The sequence below is a fragment of the Pholcus phalangioides genome, unplaced genomic scaffold, assembly GCF_987345545.1.
Source record: "Pholcus phalangioides strain wild (caught in Gottingen) unplaced genomic scaffold, Ppha-v1.0 ptg000039l_1, whole genome shotgun sequence".
Lineage (NCBI taxonomy): Eukaryota > Metazoa > Arthropoda > Arachnida > Araneae > Pholcidae > Pholcus > Pholcus phalangioides.
In genome coordinates this window covers 17,543,812-17,569,172 of record NW_028301625.1, presented here as the reverse complement: position 1 = coordinate 17,569,172, position 25,361 = coordinate 17,543,812, and the positions used below count along the sequence as shown (strand labels likewise).

The 25,361-nt window shown below is 35.7% G+C and overlaps 1 protein-coding gene across 5 annotated transcripts in view; it reads right to left on the bottom strand.

The window, feature by feature from the left end:
- The window catches only part of LOC149065638 (constitutive coactivator of PPAR-gamma-like protein 1 homolog), a 234,636-nt gene that overhangs the window by 48,852 nt on the left and 160,423 nt on the right, over window positions 1–25,361 (bottom strand). For all 5 annotated transcript variants that reach the window (XM_089253548.1, XM_089253549.1, XM_089253551.1 and 2 more), the window contains exon 10: window positions 9,463–9,715. In XM_089253548.1, coding sequence (XP_089109674.1) covers window positions 9,463–9,715 — 253 coding nt within the window. The remainder of the gene's footprint in view (window positions 1–9,462; window positions 9,716–25,361) is intronic.

Sequence of the window (25,361 nt, the reverse complement as noted above, 5' to 3'; positions counted from 1 at the left end):
TGAATGTTATTGGGTAGCAGAGGAATCACCAAACCTAGAATAGGCCTATGTATCCAACTGCTTTGAAATGAAAACTGTTGTTTCACCAATTTGCAACGTAATTTTTAATGATGAATGTTAGTTACTGTCCAAAAGACCACGAAGTAATAAATACAAAATTATTTTTCCCATCCAGACAGAAGTTTTTAATGACTACTATACTTGTTGAACCCTCAAACTAAGCAAATGAAAAATTAATCAACAAATGGTCCACATACACCCCCCCAAATAACCTTAAAATTGATAAAATTTCTGCTTTGGCAGAATCATTAATTGCATTCTTCAATATTTGTAATATTTGGTTATATATCAATGATTTCCTGTTCAATTAAAATCAATTACACAAATTTTGTCATAGGATTTGGTAAAAAAGTAAGAAAAGTAAAACAAAAACGAGAAAGTAGGCCATTTTACCAAAAAGTAGGACGAGTGGGAGCCCTGCTTATAACAAAACTTTCCAAAACAAGCTTAACTGCTGCGCCCGTGCACATTGAAAACACATCCTGCAAATGAAAAACTATTGAACACACTATTGATCGACATCAAGCAGTGTGCACAACAGCCGCTATACTCACAGACAAAACATATCGCCACAGGTAAAATAAAAAATTAGAAGCAGCATTTCTCATATATGAGAGCCGAAACCATCGTGTAAGGGTACAAACAGTCTGGCTAATTTTCCAATTCGCAGGGAAGCACAGTACGGGGGCCAACAGGGTTCTAGCCTGGGGACCCAAGATAATTCTCAAATTTTTTTCACATTTTAAATTCACTATACGGGGACCCGTGAAAAATCAGGGCTGAGCCTGCCAAACATATCAGGTTTTAGGGCCCTACTGCAGGATATGTGGCCACTAGACCAGCGTCTCTCAACCTTTGGAATCCTGCGGCATACATACGATCAATGCAGGGCTCAGCACGACTCATGGTCTCAGAACTAGTGAAAATAGTGACCAAAATGTTTGAAAAAGTGACCAAATAGTGACCTAAATAGTCGTAAAAAGAGTCCAAATTTTGACAATCTGGAATCGTATGAACCGTTTTCACCAAACTTTGCATTTCAATGGAACTCTTACAGATTGATTATTTTTACATTATCAGAAATAATTAAATCAAACTAATTTTGTTAATCCATTTTGTTAAACAGGAAAGTTTTGAATAACTTAGCACATTTATCAACAGCTATGCGAGAGAGAGAGAATTACATTACGCCAACTGTAGGCAGCAGTTGAGAGAGCAGCACGAGGAGAGCCTTTCCTTCTGCTGCTTTCCACAACTCATCTCAAAATTAATTTAAGCAGGAAAAATTTCAAAACAGTAGAAAGTTTTCACGTTTAAAGAAACAAAACAAAGAAATAACACAAAGTTTGAAGGAGAGAATTTTTTTCCATCCACACAGACACTAGTGGATTTTTTTATTCATGTTATGTGTGTGTGCGCTATGAATGGCAGCACACAAAATACAATCAAATTTTCTTTTACCTAGTATGAATTTTATTTACATACGATAATTAAGTCTGTATAATCTGTTCAGATGTGTTTTTCAACTTGTCTGAGTCATTACAGCACAATTAAAAGAAGCAAGAGCAGCAAATAACTTAAGCAGGGTTCATACAAAATTTTCAAAATGAAAAGTAAGGAGTTTTTAAGGACTTTTTAAGGAGTTTCAAGCAGTTTTTAAGGAGTCATGGCAAACTTCATAACATACAAGTTTTACAGCAAAAAAAGGGGTGGGGCACATATGCAAATTTATTTTTAATTTGCAAACAAACTTTCCCTCTTCTCAAAAATATAGACGTAAAAGTGGTTCAAAAATTACAAGTTTTGATTTGTTACCCAGCATCATAAGAATTCATAAAATAATCAATCCACATACATGCTTTCTGTCGTCACCAAAGTATTCTAAAACTTCCAAGTTTCGGTCAAAAATATAACTCCTAACAGTATCACATAAATTATAAAAATTATAAAAGTGATATTCATTTCCCCTCCAATTATTCAAAATAAAAACCACAGCCGACAAAGATTTTTCTTACAAAATTATTTATATTTGCAGCAACTCTAGGCACACACACACACACTTCCAGCACAACTTCCTAGATAGTAAATTGCCCATAGATGGTAATAGACCTGAGTTGTGCTTGGTTTGAAAGAAAGAAAGCCCTCCCCCCGGAAATCACTCACTCAAACAATCTGGGAATGTGCCGCGGGCCGCTCAATTGCAGTAAGAATTTGCCATGAGCCACTTGAGGCAGGCCACATTTAGGCCATGTGTTGAGCACATGTATATAATGCCTATATACAGGAGTTATGATGTGGCCTGTCCCTAAATCTATTTTTGTAACAATGAACAAAGTGACACATTTACAGATCGCTTAAGTAACTCGTGGCACAATTCCAGACCATTTAAGCGATCTGTGGCACATTAAGCGATCCCTTGAGTGACATGTGACACAGAGCATTGGTCCTGCCACCAGTGCGGTTCTACATCACTCAAGTTATCCGCGGCACATTCCCAGATTACTTAAGTGATCTGCGGCATAGTCACGGATCACTTATATGACGTGCGGCACAGCTCCAGAGCATTTGGATTGGCTAAGTATTTGAAGATCACTAGAGTGGCTCTGTAGGGGACTCAATAGGGAGAATGTTAGTTCAGGTGCCCACAAACTAGTGAAAAGTTTTACTCGTTTTTCGCGCACCGACTAAGACGTCATTAAGAATATTTAATATTTTTTATAAAGGGTGGTTAATGACGTAAGAATCATCCACCCCCCGTCATCAAGTCAGCAAATCGAAATCCCCCATCCATGCTGACATAATACTTGAATGACCCCTAACATAAAGATACCGAAAGTTATTTTCTGAAGGTTAAAAAAAGTGGGTTCAGCTATAGCGACTGATCAGCTCGTCCTCCTCCCCTCCTGTAAAACCAGACGTGGCTCAGGCTGTCACTTTTAAAACCCGGGTTTTACTAGCAGGTTTTCTCTGCCGCGCGCAACGTGAATCACCCAGCGCGACACAACGCCTATTCATCAATATGAAAAGCAGTACAACTGTTTTCCTACAGAGCGCAATACGGCTCACGACAGCGCTTTACGTCGGGCGCGATTGGCAGACTGTGCCACGTGTTTCGGCGATCTTCCTTCATTTTCGTGTTGTGTCTCTTCCCTTTAAAACGGGGCATGCAGCTGATAGAGTATATGACGCCAGGGTCATATAGTACATAGCCGTCCTGAGCCGATGCACCCCGCTTGGAAAACGCAAATGCGTAGTGTCATTATGTAACTCATTTCTGCTGACACGAAATGATCCAGTTAGGTTCAAGCGGTGCAAAAAGCCTACTCCTAGGAAAACCTGGCTTCAGGGATGAACGCTCGTTACGGGATCCCAGGAGAGAGAAACCCGTTGTCTCTTATAGAATCTCTTGTGTGTGGATAGAGCCTGTTCCTCTTTTTTTTTTGCCTTTTTATTTTACGGCAACCAATCTGCAAAACAGATTCGCTTTCCCCACTGCACTTCAGTTTTTAGCACTTTAAGGCACGGCGGCGAAAAGATACGCTTGTCTTCGTCCCTTACTCCAGTGGAACTGAAATTTTTTTTCTTTCTTCTTTTTCAGTAGCGAGTTGTAATGTGAATAAAGGCAATGCTATTCATCACCATGGGGAATGCCTATTCTAAGAAAGATCATCCCTTCAGAGAAAAAAAAAAGGCCTTTTTCAGGTGTGCTGCAAAAAGTAAGGAGTTATAAGGGCCCTTCCAGAGGGAAATGAAAAGTTAGGAGTTTTTAAGGAGTTTGTAAGGATGTGCAAACCCTGTTAAGTCCTATATTCACTGTTTGCTGTAGAAATGATGGCGCAGCCTGAATTTTTCTCTAGCACATGTTCAGGATTCACTATTATTTTTTTTTATAATGTATGACACTGAAGGACATTTCTAATTCTATACTCCAAATTGACAATACATTCAACAATAACATTAGAATCTTGTGATGAATTCTTCAGACCTGATTTACAAAAAATATTTCATGATTTAAAGTGTTTCAATTTAGACTATCGCTAGAAAACAATCTTTAGAAATGTGTCGTTTTCAAGACAAAGTGGTAGAAATACGTCGCTGCTTAACCATCTTCCAAAAATTCAGCGTTTTCAAGACAAAGTAGTAGAAATACAATAAACTTTGCTTAACAAAATCAATGTATCTATGTTAAGCATTCCAAAAGTAACAAAGCTTGAAATTCTCAGCACAACAGATGTTTTGACAAACAGATTATATATCTCCTGTTTAACATCAAGAATATTTTCTTAAGAGCTACATGAATGACAACAATCTCATTTTTTTTCCTTATTGACCCATATACAAATTTATTCTATAATATAAAATCACAAACTCAAAAACGGTCTGTTTCTAAGCAACCAAAATTAATCACTATTTTATGTAACGGAAGTCAGTGACGTTTGTGTTATGAAAATTGGTTACGATTTTGGGTCAAGTTTTCATTTAACTTTTGTTGATTCATTCAACTCTCTTGATGTTTGATAAAACTTACATCCACTTGTAGGGAAGGTAAAAATTAGTCATAATCCAAGCTGAGCGTAAAAAAAAGTAAAAGTTCACATTTTGTTGACTCATGTGACGCTGTTTTCCTCTAATTTCTCAAAAACCCTACACATTTTTTCTTTCGGTGTTTTCAGGCAAACTTGCCCACTTCTGATGTCTACAAAGTTTTTTCTCTTTATCCCTACTTCCATAATTTTTTCTGCAGTGTTCAGCATAGTTTTCGATGATGACAACTGAATTTCCAACTCCCTTTCTTCTGCTCTTAGTCTTTGATTCTCATTTGGTCGTGAAACTTTCTTATCACAAGTTTTTGGTGCTGAAGTCTGTCTTGGTACTTCTGATGCCAGCTGCGAACAGCTTTCAGAAGATTGGCATCAACATCAATATCTAGCATTTTGAAAATGACTCCACTCCTTACTTCTGAATCAATGCTGAATTATCTCTTTCATTAATTTTGGAATTTTTCTTCATTATATATACATAATTCTGGAATTATTTCCTTTATTATTTTTTTCATTAATGCTGAAATTATTTCATTTATTAATTACGGAATTATCTTTCATTAATTACGGAATTATCTTGCATTAATTACAGAATTATCTTGCATTAATTACAGAATTATCTTGCATTAATTACAGAATTATCTTGCATTAATTACAGAATTATCTTGCATTAATTACAGAATTATCTTGCATTAATTATGGAGTTCTTTAATTAATGCTGGAATCTTCACTTTCATTTATTTTGGAACTGAAATTCTTTCATTAAACTAGAATTTTTCTTCAATTAATTCTGGAAATCTTTCTTTCATCAGTGTTGAATTATCTTTCATCAGTGTTGAATTATCTTTCATCAATGCTGAATTATCTTTCATCAATGCCGAATTATCTTTCATTCATTTTGGAACTGAAATTATCTATTTTATTAATTCTACAATTTTTCCTTCATTAATTTTGGAATTTTATTAATGCTGGAATTATCTTCCATTAATACTGAAATTATTTCATTAATTTTGGAATTATATCATCGATGCTGAAATTATTTCTTTCATTTATTGTTTTAAACTCCTATTTATGTGCTACAGCCCTATTATGTGCTTCACTACTTACTACTTACGACCGATTCTGCTACTTAATCACTAAGGCGTCACGCCCTGTTATGGTGTGAGCTAGATCGTCTCATAAATATAATGAAGTTATAATTGTAGAAGTGTGCCTTGGCACTTAACCCATCTCATCGCTTAACTTCACGTGAGGTTTCAATGTCGTCATGATCCAGTGGATTGGTTAGTGGCCAGACCGGCTACCCGTGGACTTTCGCCTCCAGTTCCATGTGCAGCGGTTGAGCTCTGGTCTCAATGTGTGTTTGAAGACACTAAACCCGTCTGAAGCTGGTGCAAGGGAGTCTTTGGCTGTGAGATAGACACCTGGGAGTGTCTATCGGACGATGTGAACTAACACGTGAAAACCTGGACATGGCGGTGAGATCGATCCCTTTTATTGTTCCGTTGTAACATTGAGAGAAAAGCCTAACTGTGATAATTGTTGATAAAACGTAACATTAATAGTTTAACATATAATTGAATAAATGTTTATAGTTCGATCAAAACCTTGTCTATTTCATTGTTGCATCCACTCAATGGTTACTGGGGGAAAAATATTAAAGAACCGGGAGGTAACGATTACATACGTTACATCAGCACTGCCAAGGCGAAGACAGCTGACGTCATACTCCCTCCAGCTTGATGGTGCAAACAGTACGTTCGTATTTCAAGATTCCGAAAACCCGCGTCTTCTCCAATTGGTTAAAAAACCGAACTTTTTTTTAGCCAATAGGAGACGACGCAGATTTTCGGAATATGAAATACGGACGCTATGTTCACACCCAAATAAAGGAAACCTTGGCAGAACCGGCATCTTGATGAATTCTAAAAAAAAAACTGGAACATACACAAAGGTGTTCTATAAGTTAGAGTAGCAACGCCGAGGTTGACGTCACAGCATGACTCAAATGACGTCATCAAAAGCGAAAGTTGAAGAGGGAAATTTCAGAGAACCCTGATTGGCGCAGAAGCACCAAATTTTCTCGGAAAATCAATGTTATGTAGCAGGAAATTGCTAATGGCGCAGCAATCCCATCCCTGCTTATAGCTTCTGTTGCCCCACTCCCCAGGACCATTAAATCATCCATGGAGGAGGGATGATATTTGCCACATGGTAGGGTGGGAAACACTAACCTACAGCCGTTTGGAAATAGTGGGGATGTACACACTGTTTTGGGGGAGGCGAGGCAAATGAATTGTGGTTGAATGTTCTGACTTTTCATTGCTGGGTGAGATGGCCCCCTTCTGCCTTGTCAGGAAAAAAAACATGAGGTGGGGACTGAAGTGAAAAAGAAAAACTTCTTTGCTCACAAGCAAAGAAAAAGAAAGAAAAATAGGGAGAAATTCGTCATCAAAACAATTTTGGAAAAATCGCAAACCGCCAGACAAAAATTTCCCGCCGAACCGTTTTCAAACCAGCCCAATTTGGCGGGAAAACCGTCAATCTGGCAACTCTGATAAGGGATGTTGCTTTAGCTGTATGAAGAGAGGAAGAAAATAAGTGACCTTGAACCCATAATCTTCCTAGAAGAAAAGAAAAATGTAGCTACCGAACAAGCACGAGAGACCAAGGCCGCGTTTTCTTTTCGCTAAAAAAGTGGTAAAAGTGAACTGGGCCCAAAAATATGTAATAAAAGTGATCAGCTTCTAAAAAAAGTGACTTTTATGGGAAAAAGTGCCCCGTGCCGAGCCCTGTCAATGGGTAAAAATGAAACAATAAACCACTCACGACCCGATCTGGCCACATCAAACCAAGGGTCCTTCCAAAGGACGGATTTCACATTTCCTTCCCTATTCACATTTTTCGAAGCCTGATATTAGATGCTTCTTATTTGCTCCATCGTCATGCTTTGGTGTCGGTCTAGATCGGAAGCTTTTCATCGTTGACCAATGGTTTTCCTTTGTCACCTCCCTTGCATAAGAACCACTTCAAAGCATAAATAGGCACACAAACCAATATTTTCAGCTCACCACAAAGCTCCTAGGAGCTGCGAAGCACACTTTTAGAAACAGTGGTATTAATTTAAATGACCTCAATGTTACATTGCAACACAATTAAAGGTAAACGTATCAGATGTTTGTCCTCTTAAACTCTCGTTCTGCTGCATGCTCATACAGTACAATTTCGTCATTCACTATAGCTAGCCGGTAAAGATTGACGTGATTAAAAATGAAATGTATAACTTAAAAGAGAACAAATTTCTTCCTTTGCAGGGGGAAAATAATTGGTGCCCTTTAACTTGGCCCCACAAAGATGGAATTGACAGAGCTGCAGCCCGGAGGCCAAGACAATCACCAGTTTGTTTTTTCCTACTATAAATTCAAAACAGAGCCCCCCCCCCTCCGTGAAAACCCTGGCTTGCGAACTCACCAAAGATCCTACGAGTCCTGCTCCACGATGTGTGTGTGTGTGTGTGTGGGGGGGGGGGGGAGTTATGTCCCTCTACAAAAAAACCAATATCATTCCCAAGAGGACACTCTACTGCTGTGGTTCATCTTACAGTCAACTCCACACACTCCTCTAGGAATTATCACATGATCCTGAGAACACTGCTTTAGGGGGAATATTACAGATGTTGAAAAGTCCAGACAAGCAAAGAAAGAAAAGTTGTTTTTTTTTGTTCATTCAGACTAAATAGCTATTTTGCCCCATCCACATTATGTTTGCCCCAATTTAGGGTGGCTACACATTGACATTGTTCTTTTCTGTTGCTACTCACCCATCTATTCCTGCAGGGCAAAAAAAAAAAAAAAGAGAAAAGAAACCTAAAGGAGAATAAAAATTGAGTGCCATAGCTTCTCTAAAGCCTAGATTTTAGGGGAAAAACCGAAAAAAAAACACCTCTGGAGAATCAAAATATCAGTGACCTTCACTCAAATTTTGTGACTTTTCTGAGACACCCTGTGATTTATGTTATTCTTTCAAAACCCTTCTCAGATTTTTTTAATTCAAATATCTCAGCAAATATTGCACTTAGAAATGTGAAATTATTTTTGCTATCCTCAGAAGATACAGGGCAACAACCGTCTAATTGGGTTTTTAGGACAGGGTGTCTCCTTATTAAATAAGTTTTTTGTTACTTTATGACACTATATTTACAATCAAAACTGGTACATGATGTCTAAATATATTTTGAGCATTTTTTAAATTAGAACTGTACCTCTAAGATGAACAGTTCATGAGAAAAAGGCTGCATTAGAACTGATAGGACACCATGTATACTATAACAATGTAGTCAGCTGGGGCTAATATCTATTTTGGCAACCCCTTTGCAATGTCAAACATATTTTCAAATGAAGAAAAAAATGTAAATTCAGTCATCTGCCGTATAGCACCTGAGTCAACAGACCGGCCAGCTCCTCTTTATTTGCAGCGGTAATAAATAAATTTACTGTAAATGCTTCACGATGTTTCTTAAAGAATATCATCAAGCTTGTAAAAAGAGAAACCTATTAACGCTGAGAAATTCACATATCCATGTAATAAGAATACAAATAGAATTCAAGTTTGATTTATTAGTAAATGTATATTCAGCCAATCTACAGATCTCCTCCGACAATCGATTTTGAATTCATGAATAACACTCTAGAATAGATTCTTGAGCATGCTGGTGATATTAAATCAACTATACATGGTTATGCTATAAATATCACTATTTTTAATTGTTTAACTCAAGTAATTTCATTATGACTAACTCCACTGTAAATTAATGCAATTATATATACTGAAATACTATATAAATTAAATAGCAAATATTCACCGTAACACACAGCAGAGAATCATACTGTGTTGTGGAACATAATTAGTATTGCGCATCAAAGGATTGTTGCTGCGCATGCACGTCAGAAAAGCCTGAAGGCGACGCTTGTTGTCATCTGGTCCCGAGCCAAACCATAAACGAGTGATTGTAGGTACAGCCCAACCAAGTGGCATGGAAGGCACCAAATCTGGTCTATTATATTTATTACCTTTAGTCCAAACCCATTCTTTTATCACAATCTCTGGAGGTTTTTCTGGAAAGATTTGGAATTGGATCATGATTATTTGGAACATGAAAAAATAACAAAGACATGCATCACCTCTGCTAATTCCTCAATTTTTTAAAGAAAAACCAAACTATATCTACAAAAAATTGTTGACATTCAATTGCACGAGAAATGGAAAGCCTCTCTCTTATAATATATTTTCGAGTTTACTCAATTTTTTTTCTTTAATGCTAGGCATAAAACTATTTTGTGGGTCTTGAATGTCTTGCTCTTTTGACAAATGAAATTTTCACAGCTGTTTGAAAACTTTTTTTTTGAAATTTACTTTATTTTTTGTTCAGACACCACTGTTATAATCAGTTTTCCATTCTTTCTTATTGAACTTACTCTAAAAAAACAATCCATTCTAGTCACAAGAACATATCTAGCCAAAATGCTGGCTTCAAAACTCTTATCACATGGCATATCAACAAATTCTCTAACTTTTTCTTAATGCACAAGAGCACATCTGAAGTCTGTCTTTTTAATCAGAATACGTGTTGATCACTGAAATAGGGCAATATATTTTTGAGCAATTTAAAAACTGTTGCACTAAAATGCTTCAATGAAGGAAGTAAAAATTGTAGCTTGACAAAGGTGACTGGTGGAAACAATAAAATAATAACAATGATTCAGTCGGAAACTTCTAATCAAACTAATTATTCTATGAAATGACATTCGAAATGATTAGTGGTTTCAGATTTCTTTTATACTGAATATTCAAGTCGCATTTTCATACTAATTCGTGCCTGTAGTAATGAAGATTAATTTTTTATAAAGAAGATTTGGACGATGTTTCAACCTTGGAGCGTATATATATATATGTTGAAAGGCACTGTACATGGACAGCGTCAACAATCAACTAATAGCTCACGAATGACAGGCCAACATATATATACACGTTCCAAGGTTGAAACATTCTGCTTCCATAGCTTAGATGGTAGAATACTCGTCCGGCAAGCGAGAGATCGGGGTTTGAGTCCCCATGGGGGCAGTGATGAATTTTCTTCCTTGCAATCTTCATCTCCGAATTTTTTTTGAACGAGTTAGTATATACAGGGTGATTATAAAAGAACTGTCCCGACATATGGGCCCCTAACTATCATACCATTCACAGAAACTGAATGAAATTTTGGCATAAGGTATTTTGATGCATGCGCTCAAGAATGATATGGAAAACAACAGTATCACTCCAACAGTTACGGTTACAGTGAGAAAATTTCGAAAATATCAAATGGCAACAACAAGTTTTTTGTATTGGAATGTGATCTCCATTGTGAAAAACCCTTAATAGCATTCGAACGGCAACTGTAGCATGAAAATCACCGGCGGTAGACAGGCTAAAAGTGAGGACAAGGACAGAGAAGCAGCATAAAATAAAACATTTTATTGTGTTTCACAAATTTTCCACATGACCTTGTGGAGGACTAATCAGGCTGGGATCTCAGCCGAAGAAACGGTGTGACGAATGAAATGAACATTAATGATCTGTGCACGGCAAAGCCCTTTTTACTTTTTCCTTGCCTAGCTCCGGGGATTTACGTGCTACAGTTGCCGTTCGAACGCTATTTAGGGTTTTTCCCAATGGAGATCACATTCCAATACAAAAAACTTGGTGTTGCCATTTGATATTTTCGAAATTTTCTCACTGTAACCGTAACTGTTAGAGTGACACTTTTGTTTTCCATATCATTCTTGAGAGCATACTTCAAAATACCTTATGCCAAAATTTCATTCAGTTTCTGTGAATGGTATGATAGCTAGGGGCCCATATGTTTTTTTATAATCACCCCGTATATAAAATGACATGTCATGACTGATTCATCATCACTGAGCTGAAACTGTTGAAGTTATTATGAGTATGAAATTTTTGGTCAGTAGTTTCAAGTAAAAGATCCACTAAGAAAGGGTTTTTCAAAATTCAACCCCTAAGGGGTCTGAAGGTTATATAGAGAAATCATGCTGAATAGAAACTATAATGGAATTTCATTGATACTTTTATTTTATCATGATACAGTAAGATAGGGATTTTTGAAATTTGACCCCTAAGGGAGTCGCAAGAGGGTTCAAAGGTTATATAGAGAAATCATGCCGAGCTGGAACCGCTGAAGCTATAATTATGAAATTACGTCATTTCATGACGTAAAAACTTACTAAAAAGGTGTTTTCGAAATTTGCCCACAAAGGAGATCATAAGAGGGTTCAAAGGTAACAGAGAAATCATGTTTTGTTGAAACCGCTGAAGCTATAAATATAAAATTTTGTCAGCTTTAGTTTGCAATGTAGAGACTCACAAAAAAAGGGATATTTTAAAACTTATCATCTAAGAGGGTCATGGGGGGGTCTCAAAGGTTATATGGCGCAATCACCACCAAGTCCAAACAACAGAAGCTATAAATATGAAATTTGGCAAGCATTATATTTTATAATAGAGAATATCACTGAGACAGGATTTCTGAAAATTTAATATTCAAGTGAGTTCAAATGGCATATGGGGAAAATCATTACAGAAAAATTTTCTGATTACCAAATCCACACAAGCAAAGCTGCAGGTTACAGCTTGTGTTATATACTTCAGTTTCAAGTGCAACGACATTGCACACACAAGAGAAACAAAGATGCCGACTAGCCACAATCACAAACGATGAGAATAAAATCGAAGGAAAGACTGATCTGTATAGATGCGATGGATAGGCTATAATACAGAATATTGGTCAGTATTGCTTTTTTCTAAGCAGCAAAGACATGCCAGTCCACTTTTTCTATTTCTCCACATTCGCAAGGAGCCAACATTCTCTTCCCCCCCCCCATCTCACAGGTAAGATCTTTATAGACGGCATACAGTTATATAGTCCCTTGAAGCTCCACACCGTGAGAGAACTAAACTGGCACAACAATACCAGATTACTGGATGAACCGGATTATCGAGTCTATTGCACTTGTATAACATATAGAATATATATTTACTATTTTTTTTCTCTATTACTTTCATTCTTATTTTATATAAGAAAAAATCACTAAGAAGTATTATTGTTTTGTTTTCACTTCTTTTATAAATCTCTTTCTATATAATAAATGCATTCTAACACTGTACTAAACATCAAACTGAAAAACCTATCTTGAACCAACAAAAAAAAAACCCACATTAATATGTGAACTCCATCTTTTTTTCTTTTCATAAATGTAATCCCAGATTTTATTTTTTACAACTATCTGCAGAAAAAAGCTGAAATAGGTATACCAACACGGGGTCATTCAAGTATTACGTCAGCACCGGGGGGGGGTTTGAAGGTTGCTTACATCATCAACCACCCCTTTTTTAAAGATATGAAATATTCTAAGCTGCTGACAAAATTTTGCTGATGGGGGGGGGGGAGGGTCAAAAATGGCTGAAAATCTGCTAACGTAATACTTGAATGGCCCCCCAAGTTAACGAGGAAAAAAAAAAGTGTTAGATAAATTGAAATTTATGAGATAACTGTAACAAGACCAAGAAGAAAGTATCTGAGGTGGTTCAAGATCCTTTGCCTCTTTTCCACTTTTATACAGTATGTTTACATTATTCCGAAAAAATTGATATTGTGATGTAGAATGTAGTTCATAAAAAAATGTCAAATGATAAATTTCCCAATTCAGTTTTCCAACCTTTTTAATGTTGCGGACCCTCTGTAATGAAGGTTGATTTTGACATTCCCTAGAAAATGGTTTGTATTTTACAGTTTACACCAGATGTATCCCTTCAGAGTAGAAAAAGTTCACCAGAGAATTTGAAAGGAATCATGAAATAGCAACAAACCAATCAGAAACTTTCATTCTCAGCTGGAGTCCAATATTTTCTTTCAGGGTCTCCTGAACTGGCAACTGAATCGCTTACCTTTGACAACAGCATTCAGTTAGTAACAAAAATGAACATTGGGTGTAATTAACTATGTTGATTATTTGTCTTTAATAACATAGTTCATGAAATTAATTTTCAAAAAATATTTCAGCCTGTATTTCACAGATGGAACCAAGACTGGTCAAACCTCTTGAAGTTTACATGCCAGACTTGAAAAAATACATGCCTGAGATGAAAATTTTTACATGTACAGACTCATTGTGCATTAGAATTTTCTAGTCTTGGATGGTATGCCATACATTGTTGATTAAAACAGGATGTGTTACATGGTCCCCGCAAGGGTGGGCCTAACAGGGTTTCAGTCCTGGGAAGATCATATTATTTTATTTTTTCATGCTATAAATATGTTCGTAAAAAGTCTGGCCTGGGGGGAAAAGCCCGTCAAAGAGCGGGATTCCTACTACAAGATGTGTTCAGGCAATTGAATAGAAAAAAACAAAAATAGATTAAATCTTCGAAGTTTTCAAATATTAAGACTTAGCAATGACTGCCTCTTTCTCAAGAATGGAAGAAACTAATCTGGCCTTTTTCATAAATACAATAGGTGATTTAAACTATATCAAAATAAAAATCTGATAGTCTCCTCAGTTTGATATTTTACTTCTTTTCAGCAAAGATTGCAAATTCAATTTAGTTTCATTGAAAAAAAAATTGGTACATTTTTATCATAAAGATGTCAGGACAGCCGAAAATACAGAAGTGTCTTATTAAATACTGGTCATATAGTCACCCTAAATTATAACCAATGCTCAATAAATTTTTATAAGATTTTTTTTCTGTGCTGAATGAAAGAAAAAGTATGTTTCTTCAGGGTGTCTACCATACATCAACAGCACAATTTGGTGACTTTTGAGTGACCTTTTCTCGTTGGACAAAATGAACCACTAGATTGTTTTCTTACACAGGGTTCATACAAAGTTTTTCAAATGAAAAGTAAGGAGTTTTTAAGGAGTCATGCCGCCCCCCCACCCAGCAAAAAAATTGCACCACTAGACTAAAAACAAAAGCCAGCATGCGGATTGATTTTCATTTAAATGTCTTTTTTTTATTTCTATTTCAATGGTTCCAAGATTTCAGAATTAAAAGTATGATGGGTAGGAATTTCAACTATACTGAAAAGGAAGAGATATGACGTAACTGTGTATGTGTGAGTAACAAGCAACTGTTTGAGAACACAAATTCAAATAGTAACAGAGTATGATGATCAGGGTTAGGTATTCAGAAGTGTAGTAAGAAAGCGAGAGTTGCGATAGTAGTATTAAAATGATTTAAAGAAATCCGAAGCGATGTACTGAGTTTGCAATAAATTTTGTTTTTATCTTGCTTCAGCCATGGCCGCTTCAACAAAGATAACAAATGTTAAGCAATAAGAGTTAAATCACTGTAAACTGTTTATGAAAATATGCTCATAAGCTACAAAATAACTAACAACTTCATTGTACATTCAAATCCTTTTATATACATTAGGTTTTTTTCCAAAAAAGCCACAAAATGTATTTTTAAGAAAACTCATGCAGTTTTTTTTTCTTCTACAAGTCACGACCGCTTCACACAATCTGTATTTGTGAATGAGTCAAATTTTTTTTTATTAAAACTTAAATATCAGGGGTAAGTTTATGAAAATAGCTATAATGGGAAAGGGGTTACGACAAAACCCTCTTGCACACTTCGGCGGCAACACCCTTTTTCTTGTCACATATCTTGTTTATTTTGTCCCACTTTGTCAGAGTGATATGAAAAGTGGCATGTGAAAGCACCAGCTTACTAGAGAATTTTACAATCTTAAAGCAACAAAAAGAAGCAATGAGATTCATCAAGTACCCTTCCAAAATGAGTCAATCTCCCCCATGAGGGTCCCCAGCCTGGAACCCTGTTGTACCCCCCACCCCATGAGGACCACAAAAAATTTTAATTCATATTTTACCAACGACCCCAATCAAGGTGCGAGAAGCCAATATGCAGATTTTTTTATGGGCCTGATGCATGGATTTATAGCAAAGTTTTACTGCTAAAGCTATAAAAACAATGAGAGCCATCCAGGGCCCCGAAATGAAACCTGTCAACTTCCCCATCGGGGACCCCAACTTGGAGACTTGTCAGACTTCCCCCCTGCGAGGGCAAAAAAAAAAATTTTAATTTGTATTCATTTATCCAAGGAATAAAATCCAGGGTCCCCAACCGAGGACCCAGGATCCAATTTGAAGATTTTTAGTGGAGGCCCCAGACTGGATTCATCTCAGGCTTCTGCTGTTGTAAATTTTACAATGTTGAACAACAAAAAACAATTGAGATTCATCCAGGGCCCCTAAAATGAAAACTTCCCCATCAGGACCACGAACTGGAGCCATATCGACTCCCCTGCCCCCCGCGAGGGTCACAAAAATTTTTCACTTGTATTAATTTCACAACAAATAAATTTCAGGGCCACCTGACTGGATTCATCTCGGGCTTCCGTTGTTGCAAATTTTACGTTATATACCAAAAAAAAACCCGAGATTCATCCAGCCCCCGGAAATGATGGATTGTTGTCCCCACTGTATTCATAAAAAGCGTAATACGGCCCGTTTTCAAATTCACGGAAAAAAGAGGCGAGTTGGGACCCCATATTAAAAATTGATTAGGAAGTTATATAATTACAATTAGAAAAGGTAATTGCTGCATAAGAAAAGAAGGTATGGTTTAATTTTAAAAAATGAAACGAAAAATTGTTTGCTAGTGTCTATCTTGTTCTACCGTAATATTTTATCCAAAATGAAATACGATTTCGCTCACTAGGACAGTCCCTTAGCATGTGAAAACATAAAAATTTTAATTCCAAAATTAGATGGATCCTAAAGGGTTGAAAATCAACTAATATCTATAACTCAAAATTAGACATTCTAGTAACCTGAATGATCAATATTAATAGAACTATATCAAGAGCAATATTATTTTTTGTCAAAAATTTCCGAAAATCCAAAGTAATCCGAAAAGTAATTTTATAAATTTCAGACATGAAAAAATCGACATTACTCAAATATTGGAAAATAATTGTCTATTATTGTAAATTTATCAAAAATATGTGAATTATGAACTCAATTTTTGGCACAAGTTGATTTAGAAAATTTGGCCTGGATTAAAAAAAAATAAAATGCTGTATAATTCATGAAAGCATGAGGGTTAGGATGCCATGCAAATTTCGGGAAAATATTGATCCATAAAACGGATGCTAAAGGATTGAGGCGCCAAGCAGTATACTGCATAATATAGGCGATTCGGGACAGCGTTTTGCCGCACCAGTAAAAAAACCTCCCAGCAGAGTTCAACTTTTTCTCACTGCTGGGTGTGGGGGAATTTTCGGCTACTGGCAGGGCCGTTTTAAGAGCATCATGGGCCCCCAGGCCAAGTGGTTTTTCTGATGCCCTACCTGGTAAATTCAAGAAAATTTCAACCGGATCTCATTTTAAGAGGTGCCCAGGGCCTTTAAAGTTTTTTAAAGCAAAAGCGTACGATCATATTAATTTGCTAAAATCGTACTAAATACGATAAAACCGTAACGGTTGGCAGGTATGTACAACAATTGGATGTTCCAATCCCATCCCCTGCTTTGACATTCCCTATTACAAAGGAGAGTTTCTCTTTTCTCCCTCATTTCATATATATATGTATATATAAATTTATTTATTTATTCGGGGAAAGCTTCCTCTTATTTTTCTAGGCAATGCATCACAATGGGGAATGCCTATTCTATGCCGATCATCTTTTTAAGGAGTTTGTAAGGATGTGCAAACCCTGTTATATCAGTGGTTCCCAAAGTGCAAGTCGTGACCCCCTGGGGATCTTAATGAAATGGGAAAACAACGAATTTACAAAATAAAAACATTTGATGAAAAATCAATATTTCATGACATTCGGCAGATGCTGTCAGTACACATATATATGAAGAGTTGGGGAGAAAATGATTTCAGTCCATAAAACAAAATTTTTCAGGAGACTAAATACAAAAATTTTCTTTAAAAATCTGATTTAGTTACTACGTCAGTTTTTTCTTGGCTTCACCCTCCACGAACATGTAGTTTCAGCAAGATCCTTAAACCGAACACACGTGCTGCATAAAATTTGAATAATTATGATATTTGATCATGGTATGATGAATTAAGTTAAAAGCAGATAAAAAATTATTGGTGGTTAATGCCGAAAAATATTCAGTGAAAAAAAGTATCTTTTGTCATCTCTCTCATTGTCATTTATATACTCCAAGTATACGTCATCATGCCGCTTATTGCTTTCACGTCCATCCCCCGTCAAGTTGATGTAGAAACTCTTGCATACTACAGGTCATTGTACTTCACACGAGAGAGTGGGATCTTGTATAAAAAACTTCCAATTCTTCGATAGACATGTCTTTCTTTCTTTCTTTTGATGATGGTCCTTCCTCCCTTTTTGCTTGTTTTTAATAGTTACATCATAACTAGTGTGACTACCAACGAGACTGGAACAGCGGTACGCTAAACGTGGCGTAGAACTAGGGTTCATCAATATATATCAATCGATATATATGATATATATCGTGATATCAGATATTTCCAAAATTTCACGATATCTGATATTTTTGATATTTTCAGTCAAAAATACATATTAAATGTATTAATATGTATAATTGTATGATATTTTTGATTTAAATATCAACAAATTTACACATGAATTCTTTGAATTTTCCAATCAGAAATTGGTTAATCAGTAAATTAATAGATTTGTTCAAAAATAGATGCATTCAATCTGGAATGGTTCGATATTTCCAGCTGAGAGGGATTTGAGATTCTCATTTTACAAGGGTTTGATATTTCCATTTGAGAATGCACCGATATTTTCATTTGAAAATAGTTTGATATTTTCAGTAGAGAATATTTGCACTGAAAATATCAAACCTTTCTCAATTGAAAACATCAAACCCTGGTCAAATGAGAATATGAGAAACAAAATATCAAACCCTTCTCAACTGAAAATATCAAACCATTCTCATAATATATATTATATTTATGAAAAATATCAGATATACATATGAAAATATTGGTTATGCATGAAAATAACCGATGTAAAAGACATGAGATTTAAAATATTGTTTTATTAATAAACTGCAAAAGAAATGGTTATTGTTAAGTGAAATGTTTTTTTAATCTATATCATGCTTTAAAACATTGATAATAAACAATAGGTTGACTATTTTATTGAAAATATCGGACCATTTTATTAAAATATCAAATATTTTGGATATTTTTGAAAATATCGTGATATTTACAAACCCTGTGTAAAACCAACATGAAGGCATCTGATTGGCTTTTTCGGCTGTGGGCATTATTTCTGGTACATAAGCTTTAAAAATTTCTTGTTTACAGTCAATCACTATGAAAGGAGATAGCTTTACATGACTTTCTTATAACTTCCACTTTTTTTGGAACATTTTTCTGGAATCTTGACATAGGACATTGTTTAGGACACAACATAAATCTATACACAAGGCACAAATTACACATCAGTATAAAACAAAACAAATATGCACTCAAACATTGCTTTCAGCGCATATACAGGACTGTTTTTCTATCCGAGTGCTGTGACTAAAATCATCGTTCCTCCCTTATGCCGTATTTTTCTTCCTTTATTATAGTGGACTGAAAGCATTTTTGCCTCTGGTGTTTTATGGTATTGACAGAGATGGACCAAGCTCTACAAAACCACAAAAACATTAATTCTGATTTTTTTTGGACTGAACCAGTTCCCCCAATCCTTCATATATTTTGATCAACTGTACAAATTTGATGCTGGGGAAAGGGGAAAATCTGCAACCTTTTATGCTCTGATGTATCTCAGTACATGGGAAGCACTGTCTCACAACAAACAGAAAGCAAATTTCTCAGAGTCAAACCTTGTTACTGAGAAAATAAAAGGGACCGAGGAAATTAATTCACTTAGATTAAATTTCTTATTATCAAATAAAAATGTTTCAAATTTACTTTAACACTAGGTTTACTGGACAGGTCATTTTGACCTATTTCGAATTTCATGAGTGAAAGTATAGAAACAGTTTAGATTTTTTTCTGCCACTTGTACACCAATTGTTATTCAGTGAATGAGATTAGTACATATCAAAATTTGTCTTCTTGAAAGCCTTCTAATTTTGAAGTTCTCTATGTGGTATACCTACCTCTACTGGCACGGGTCAGTTTGACGCATTAGTAAAATAAACATTAATGCCATTAAATTGGCTCTGTCTATGCACTACGTATTTGTGTTAGAAGACCCTGATGCAGAAAAGAAATAAGCATCGGAAAAACAAACGAAAGTCAATCAGTGAATTGCTGTCTTAGGGTGCACTATGCAAATGAGCAGAGCGTTTCCATATTCTGATTGGCTCGATCGCTACTGATTGCCGGCATCGGAAATAGCAAAAAATTTGAAAAGCTAAAAAAGTTGTAATTCAGTAAAGAATCATCCCTCCCAACACCGAGCTCTAGATCCATCCTTGAAGTAGGTGGATCTATTAGTAGACCACCTATCCATACAATTTTCAAGGATACTGCTGGTCCAACTACCACTAAACCAGACATACAACTCGCCACATTCCGTACATGTTGAAATGCGTGTACACATATAGTGAACATTCTGTGAAGGTTGTTTCTGTGTAATGCTTGTTATATGTAGTGCTGCCATTTGCAATCAAGCTTTTTAAACTAAGTTTTTCTCAACTCATAGTGAGTGAAGTGTAATAAATAAATAATTATACTGTTGTTGGCTTGTTGCTCTCTGTGGCGAGACTTTTTAACAGGGAGATCGGCTCACATTCACAACTCAAAGTCGGGAACCGCAGAAAACCAACTTCAGCCGACCACCACTGTGGTGACGGTGGGGTTTAAAATGCTGGTCCTACTGGCTACACAAAAAAATGTAGTGCCAGGTAATGTAAGCAGCGCCTTCCACCTGATAATCGACAAAAAGATGTTGGAACATATAAAATGTTATACCAAAACTGAGGTGTGTCATGTTCTAAACTGTGATTGGACTATTTCAATCACCAAGCTGCTGGCTCTTATTGCAATTCTGTACACTCAGGGAGTGTATGAAGCAAAATGACTAAAAGCTTCCTACTTTTGGTCAAAGAAATCGGGACCAGCATTGTTCTCGAACACCCTGCCAGGAATCAACTTACCCAAATTCTGAAGTTCATACATTTCAATAAAAAAAAAAAAAAAATGATTCAAACGTTTATGCAGTGACAAATTTGCATTGATTTCTGAAGTATGAAACAGCTTTATACAAAATATCATACAATCTTGTTGCAAACCTGGTGGAAATATTTCAGTAGACGAGCAACTGTTCCCTACAAAAGCGCTATGTTGATTTACGCAGTACATGCCAAATAAACCGCATAAATTTGACAAAGTTTTGGTTAGCAGTGGATGTGAAATCAAAATACCTCATAAATGGCATCCCTTAACTGGGCAAAGATGACTGGCAGACTTCAACACCCTTGGGTGGATTAGTGTTCTGCAGTTAGCCGAACCATATGGCAGGAATAGAACTGACAATTTCTTCACCAGTATTATTCCTCTTGCAAAAACATTGATTGCAAAAAGGACCAGTTTAGTTGGAACCATCTGGGTCAACAAGAGAAAACTCCCAAGGTCAGCAAAGGACAGGAAAAATCATATGAAGTTGTATTCCTCAGAGTATTATAAATCAGAAAACTGCTTATTCACCATTTATAAAAGTAAGTCAAACGTAAAGGTAGTGTTACTAAGCACTAAACACACATCTGTAAAATTAAAAGGCGATAACTATAATGCGACCCCGAAACAATAACTTACTATGAGACGAAGTTTGGAGTAGACATAGTTAATCAAATGGCTGTCAAATCGTCATCTTTCTGGCTGCCTCTCCAAATATTTTTCAATATTTTGGATTTAGCAGCAATAAATATATGGCTCCTGTACAAAGAATGTACTGGATCAAATTTATCCAGAAAGGATTCTTTTTCAATTGGCCGAAGAACTTGCCGGCAAAGAAAAAGACAAATGAAACATTGATCGTCCATCGCCAAATACAAGGATGTGTGTGAAAAAGACTTACTAAATCAGATATTGCAATAGAAACAAAACCAACAACACCTGTACAGAATGTAAAAAGACTGTTTGCAGGAAATGCGTGAGAGTATATTAAGTATAGTAATTAAGTATATCTGTAAAACATGTGTGGAATAAATGTAATGTTAAATATTATAAATTTTATGTACATATATATCTCAGTTTCATTTAAAATAGTACATTTATATAGAAATATATAATAAATTTTTTAAGTTGTTTTTTAAAGAATGTTAAACTGTGGTTATTTGCAATTTGCTCATTTTTGCAGCACTACAGTAATTTTGTGCTCACAATGGTTAATTCGAATGAGATGTAGTGAAGTCAATTACAAATGACAATTTGAATCCAGTCCCCAGCGGCGTCAAAGCCAAGGGTACTGTGGGTGCTAGAGCACCCATGATAGTTTGTGGCATGGGTCCCAGCATCCTCAGAATTCTTTCAGAAAGTGACTTTTCCTATATATATAAAGCTCACAGGTTCGAAACACTGCAGATGCCCCTGCCAAACTGGACATGTTCATATATAACAGCCACTAAAGCTGCCAAATGATCATTCATATATAGTGCATATTGATGAATTAAACTCAATGCTTTTGAACAGTTTTCAAATCTTTCTCAGGTCGGCATTAATTTTGTTACTTTTGGGTAACTACCAGGCCGATCATTTAAAGTGCTTAAGCTAAGATCAAGTCCTATTTGGCACAAGTGTATACATAAATAAAATTGTGATTCATAGTCAAATGAAATACCAAATGCTCTTATCTTCTGATGTAAGATGCAATACAATTAAACAGCATGAATCACACTTAGCAAACTGTACTCGAAGTTGTAACTGCCCTACTTCAGATAAAGTCGCTTCATAGAAATACCTTGGAATTCACGTTGATTCAAATTTGAAATGGAAAATCTATATTGTACATCTAACTAAAAAGCTTAGATATTTCCTTTCTAGGTTTCATCAAGTACAAAATTGAATTAATAATTTTTTTCTGCATTCAATATATTATGCTTGGGTTCAATCATCACTTCAATATGGAATATTTGGGGATACAACTATAAAACCAATCATAAACATTGAAAAAAATGTTTCTTTAAATTTTGCGTTATTCAATTTCAAAATAATGATTTTACTAGAAAACATATCCTTGATATACAGCAACTGGTTTTCTACGATTTGGTTTGCTTCCTGAAAAAACAAATAGTTATGCTCTGCCAAAAATAAGCCTGTGAAATTCCCTTACATAAAAAGGAGAAATATTTCTCAAATCTTTTCGTCATTTAGAACCAGGGGCGCTTTAAAAGCATAATGGGCCCAAGTGATTTTTTTGAGGCCCTACCAGGCAAATTCTCAAAAATTTCTACCAAATCTCATTTTTGCAAAGCCCCCCCTGTTCTATTGAGATGGGCATATACCTTAAAACGGCACTGTTTAGCACCTAAAATTTCTAATACATTACCTCATGATTTTTCAACGAACATTTCATACTGTGTTCAAAAGGAAATTGATCCAATATATATTAACCAATTCAAATATTGAGTTTATTTTACTATATGAATTTTATTGTAGATTTATAATTCAAATATTTCTTTCTTGGCATGTCTGGTAATCATGGTTTTTATATGCAACCTTTTCCTATTTTATGTCACATGTTACCACTAGCAGCTTCGGTTGTTGCCTGATCCTATTTACATGCTGATATGTTTCGGTACTTTTTTTAAAAATCTTTTTTTCCTCTCTGAACGCACGTGCATGCATGCACACACATACGTTTGTTTCCCCCCCCCCCAACTTAAAATACTGTTTTACATTTCATATAGGCCTGTATTTTTTTTATGTATATTCACACAACTAATGTTTAATTAATACAAATTTCTTTTACTTTAATATCCATATAGTCCATATTTGCCACTGAATTCTGATGAATACATTACTTTAGCCCTGTTTACATGTGTAAGATTCGGGGGTCACTTTGATGATTATTACCTGCATAGCTAGCAACTTTTTTTCCTCATGGGGGAAAAAAAAGGAGGGACAAAGATCCGTCAAAAGAGTCCCATCTTTGTTGCAGAATAATGGTGGGCGACTCCAACCTTTTCTCCCATAATCCTTTGTGCCGCGAAAAATACTGTAAGCTCCTTCGTCAGCCATCTTGAACTAACCACTTCTGTTCAACCCACGTAACCAGTGATGACTTCTGGAAAGAAGAGGGGGAATACCAGCATAAACTAAACGCCATGTAAATGGGTTGTAGCAAAAATCCCTGTTACAGGTAATTTCCCGGGATATTTTATTGCACATGTAAACTGTGCTTTCAAAAACACTATTTAGACATCAACTGCATCCAATTTTATTCTGGTGGTCAGTAGAAGGTAACATCTTTACTCATTGATCACTCAAACATTTTTAATTTTTTGGTATTTTATAAGTTCCATGTTTCTGCATTTATTATTTTAGTTATTGGAATTTGTAATCTGCAATTTTCAATAAGCAGTTTCAGATCTAATTTTTTTTGACGTGGAAAAACAAATTTTTCTTAAATGTGGGAATGTCCTGTATAGGAGAGTCATGTTTATAGATCTATAGATACAAGTCAGCCTCAAACATGCAATGAATGCGTTCTTGTACCATATTAGGAATCAATAGAACAGACAAACATTGCTTCAATATGTCGAACTTTGGTTATACACAGACATCCCAACATTGGCATAAAGCCACTTAGTAGTGATGAATGTCCAGCTTCATCCCAGATGGGAAGGGGGGGGGGGGAAGAACCCGATCACAAAAAATAATTAAATTTTTAAAAACTTTTATATATATATAAATTTGAAGTTCATTTACATACAATACCCATAGAAATTGGACCTTAAGGATCCAAGCATAAGTGGTTACAGATCGTTTATCAAAGGGGGAAGAGACAAATACCCACCTCCACTCTTCTGCCAATAATTCAATTTTTTAATGAGCGGGAGAAGGGCAATCATCCCTGTGCCCCCAAGCAATTTTGTGAGGTTGCTTAAGCCTTCAGTAATTTATGAATATTCAATGCAACCAATCCCTGCATTCACCCATGCGGATCATATATGTTTGGCAAGCTTAGACCCCCCTCCACAAATGTTTTTTTTCTGTATCAGAATTACTTCGGCATCTACAATGCAAATTCCCTATGGGGGCTTCAGCACCTATGATGAAAATTCCAGAACCAAGCTCAGCAGGCCTTTTTATATTTTACTTTATAAATTAAAATATTTAATAGATTTTTAAAGGGTATTGAGCGGGACTCCAACTTTTTTTATGTATGGATTTATTCAATTATAACCTATGGATTATGTGCCTGGGGTGGGGCTTACCTAACCAATATTATGAAATTAAATAACACATACAACAAAGTGAGAACACTAATAATACAAACATGTAATATTTACAATAACTATATCAATTGTCACACATTAGACAGCTATACATTTAGACTTATAAATTTTGTGTTCAAAAACTATAATTGGTTAAAGCGGAAAGCAAACAGAACTTCAGCAAGAATCAAACATGAATTTGAAGTCCCAAAAACAAATAAACACCTTCATCAAAAATGTTTCTCATTTAATGCTCCAAAAATAGGGAATTC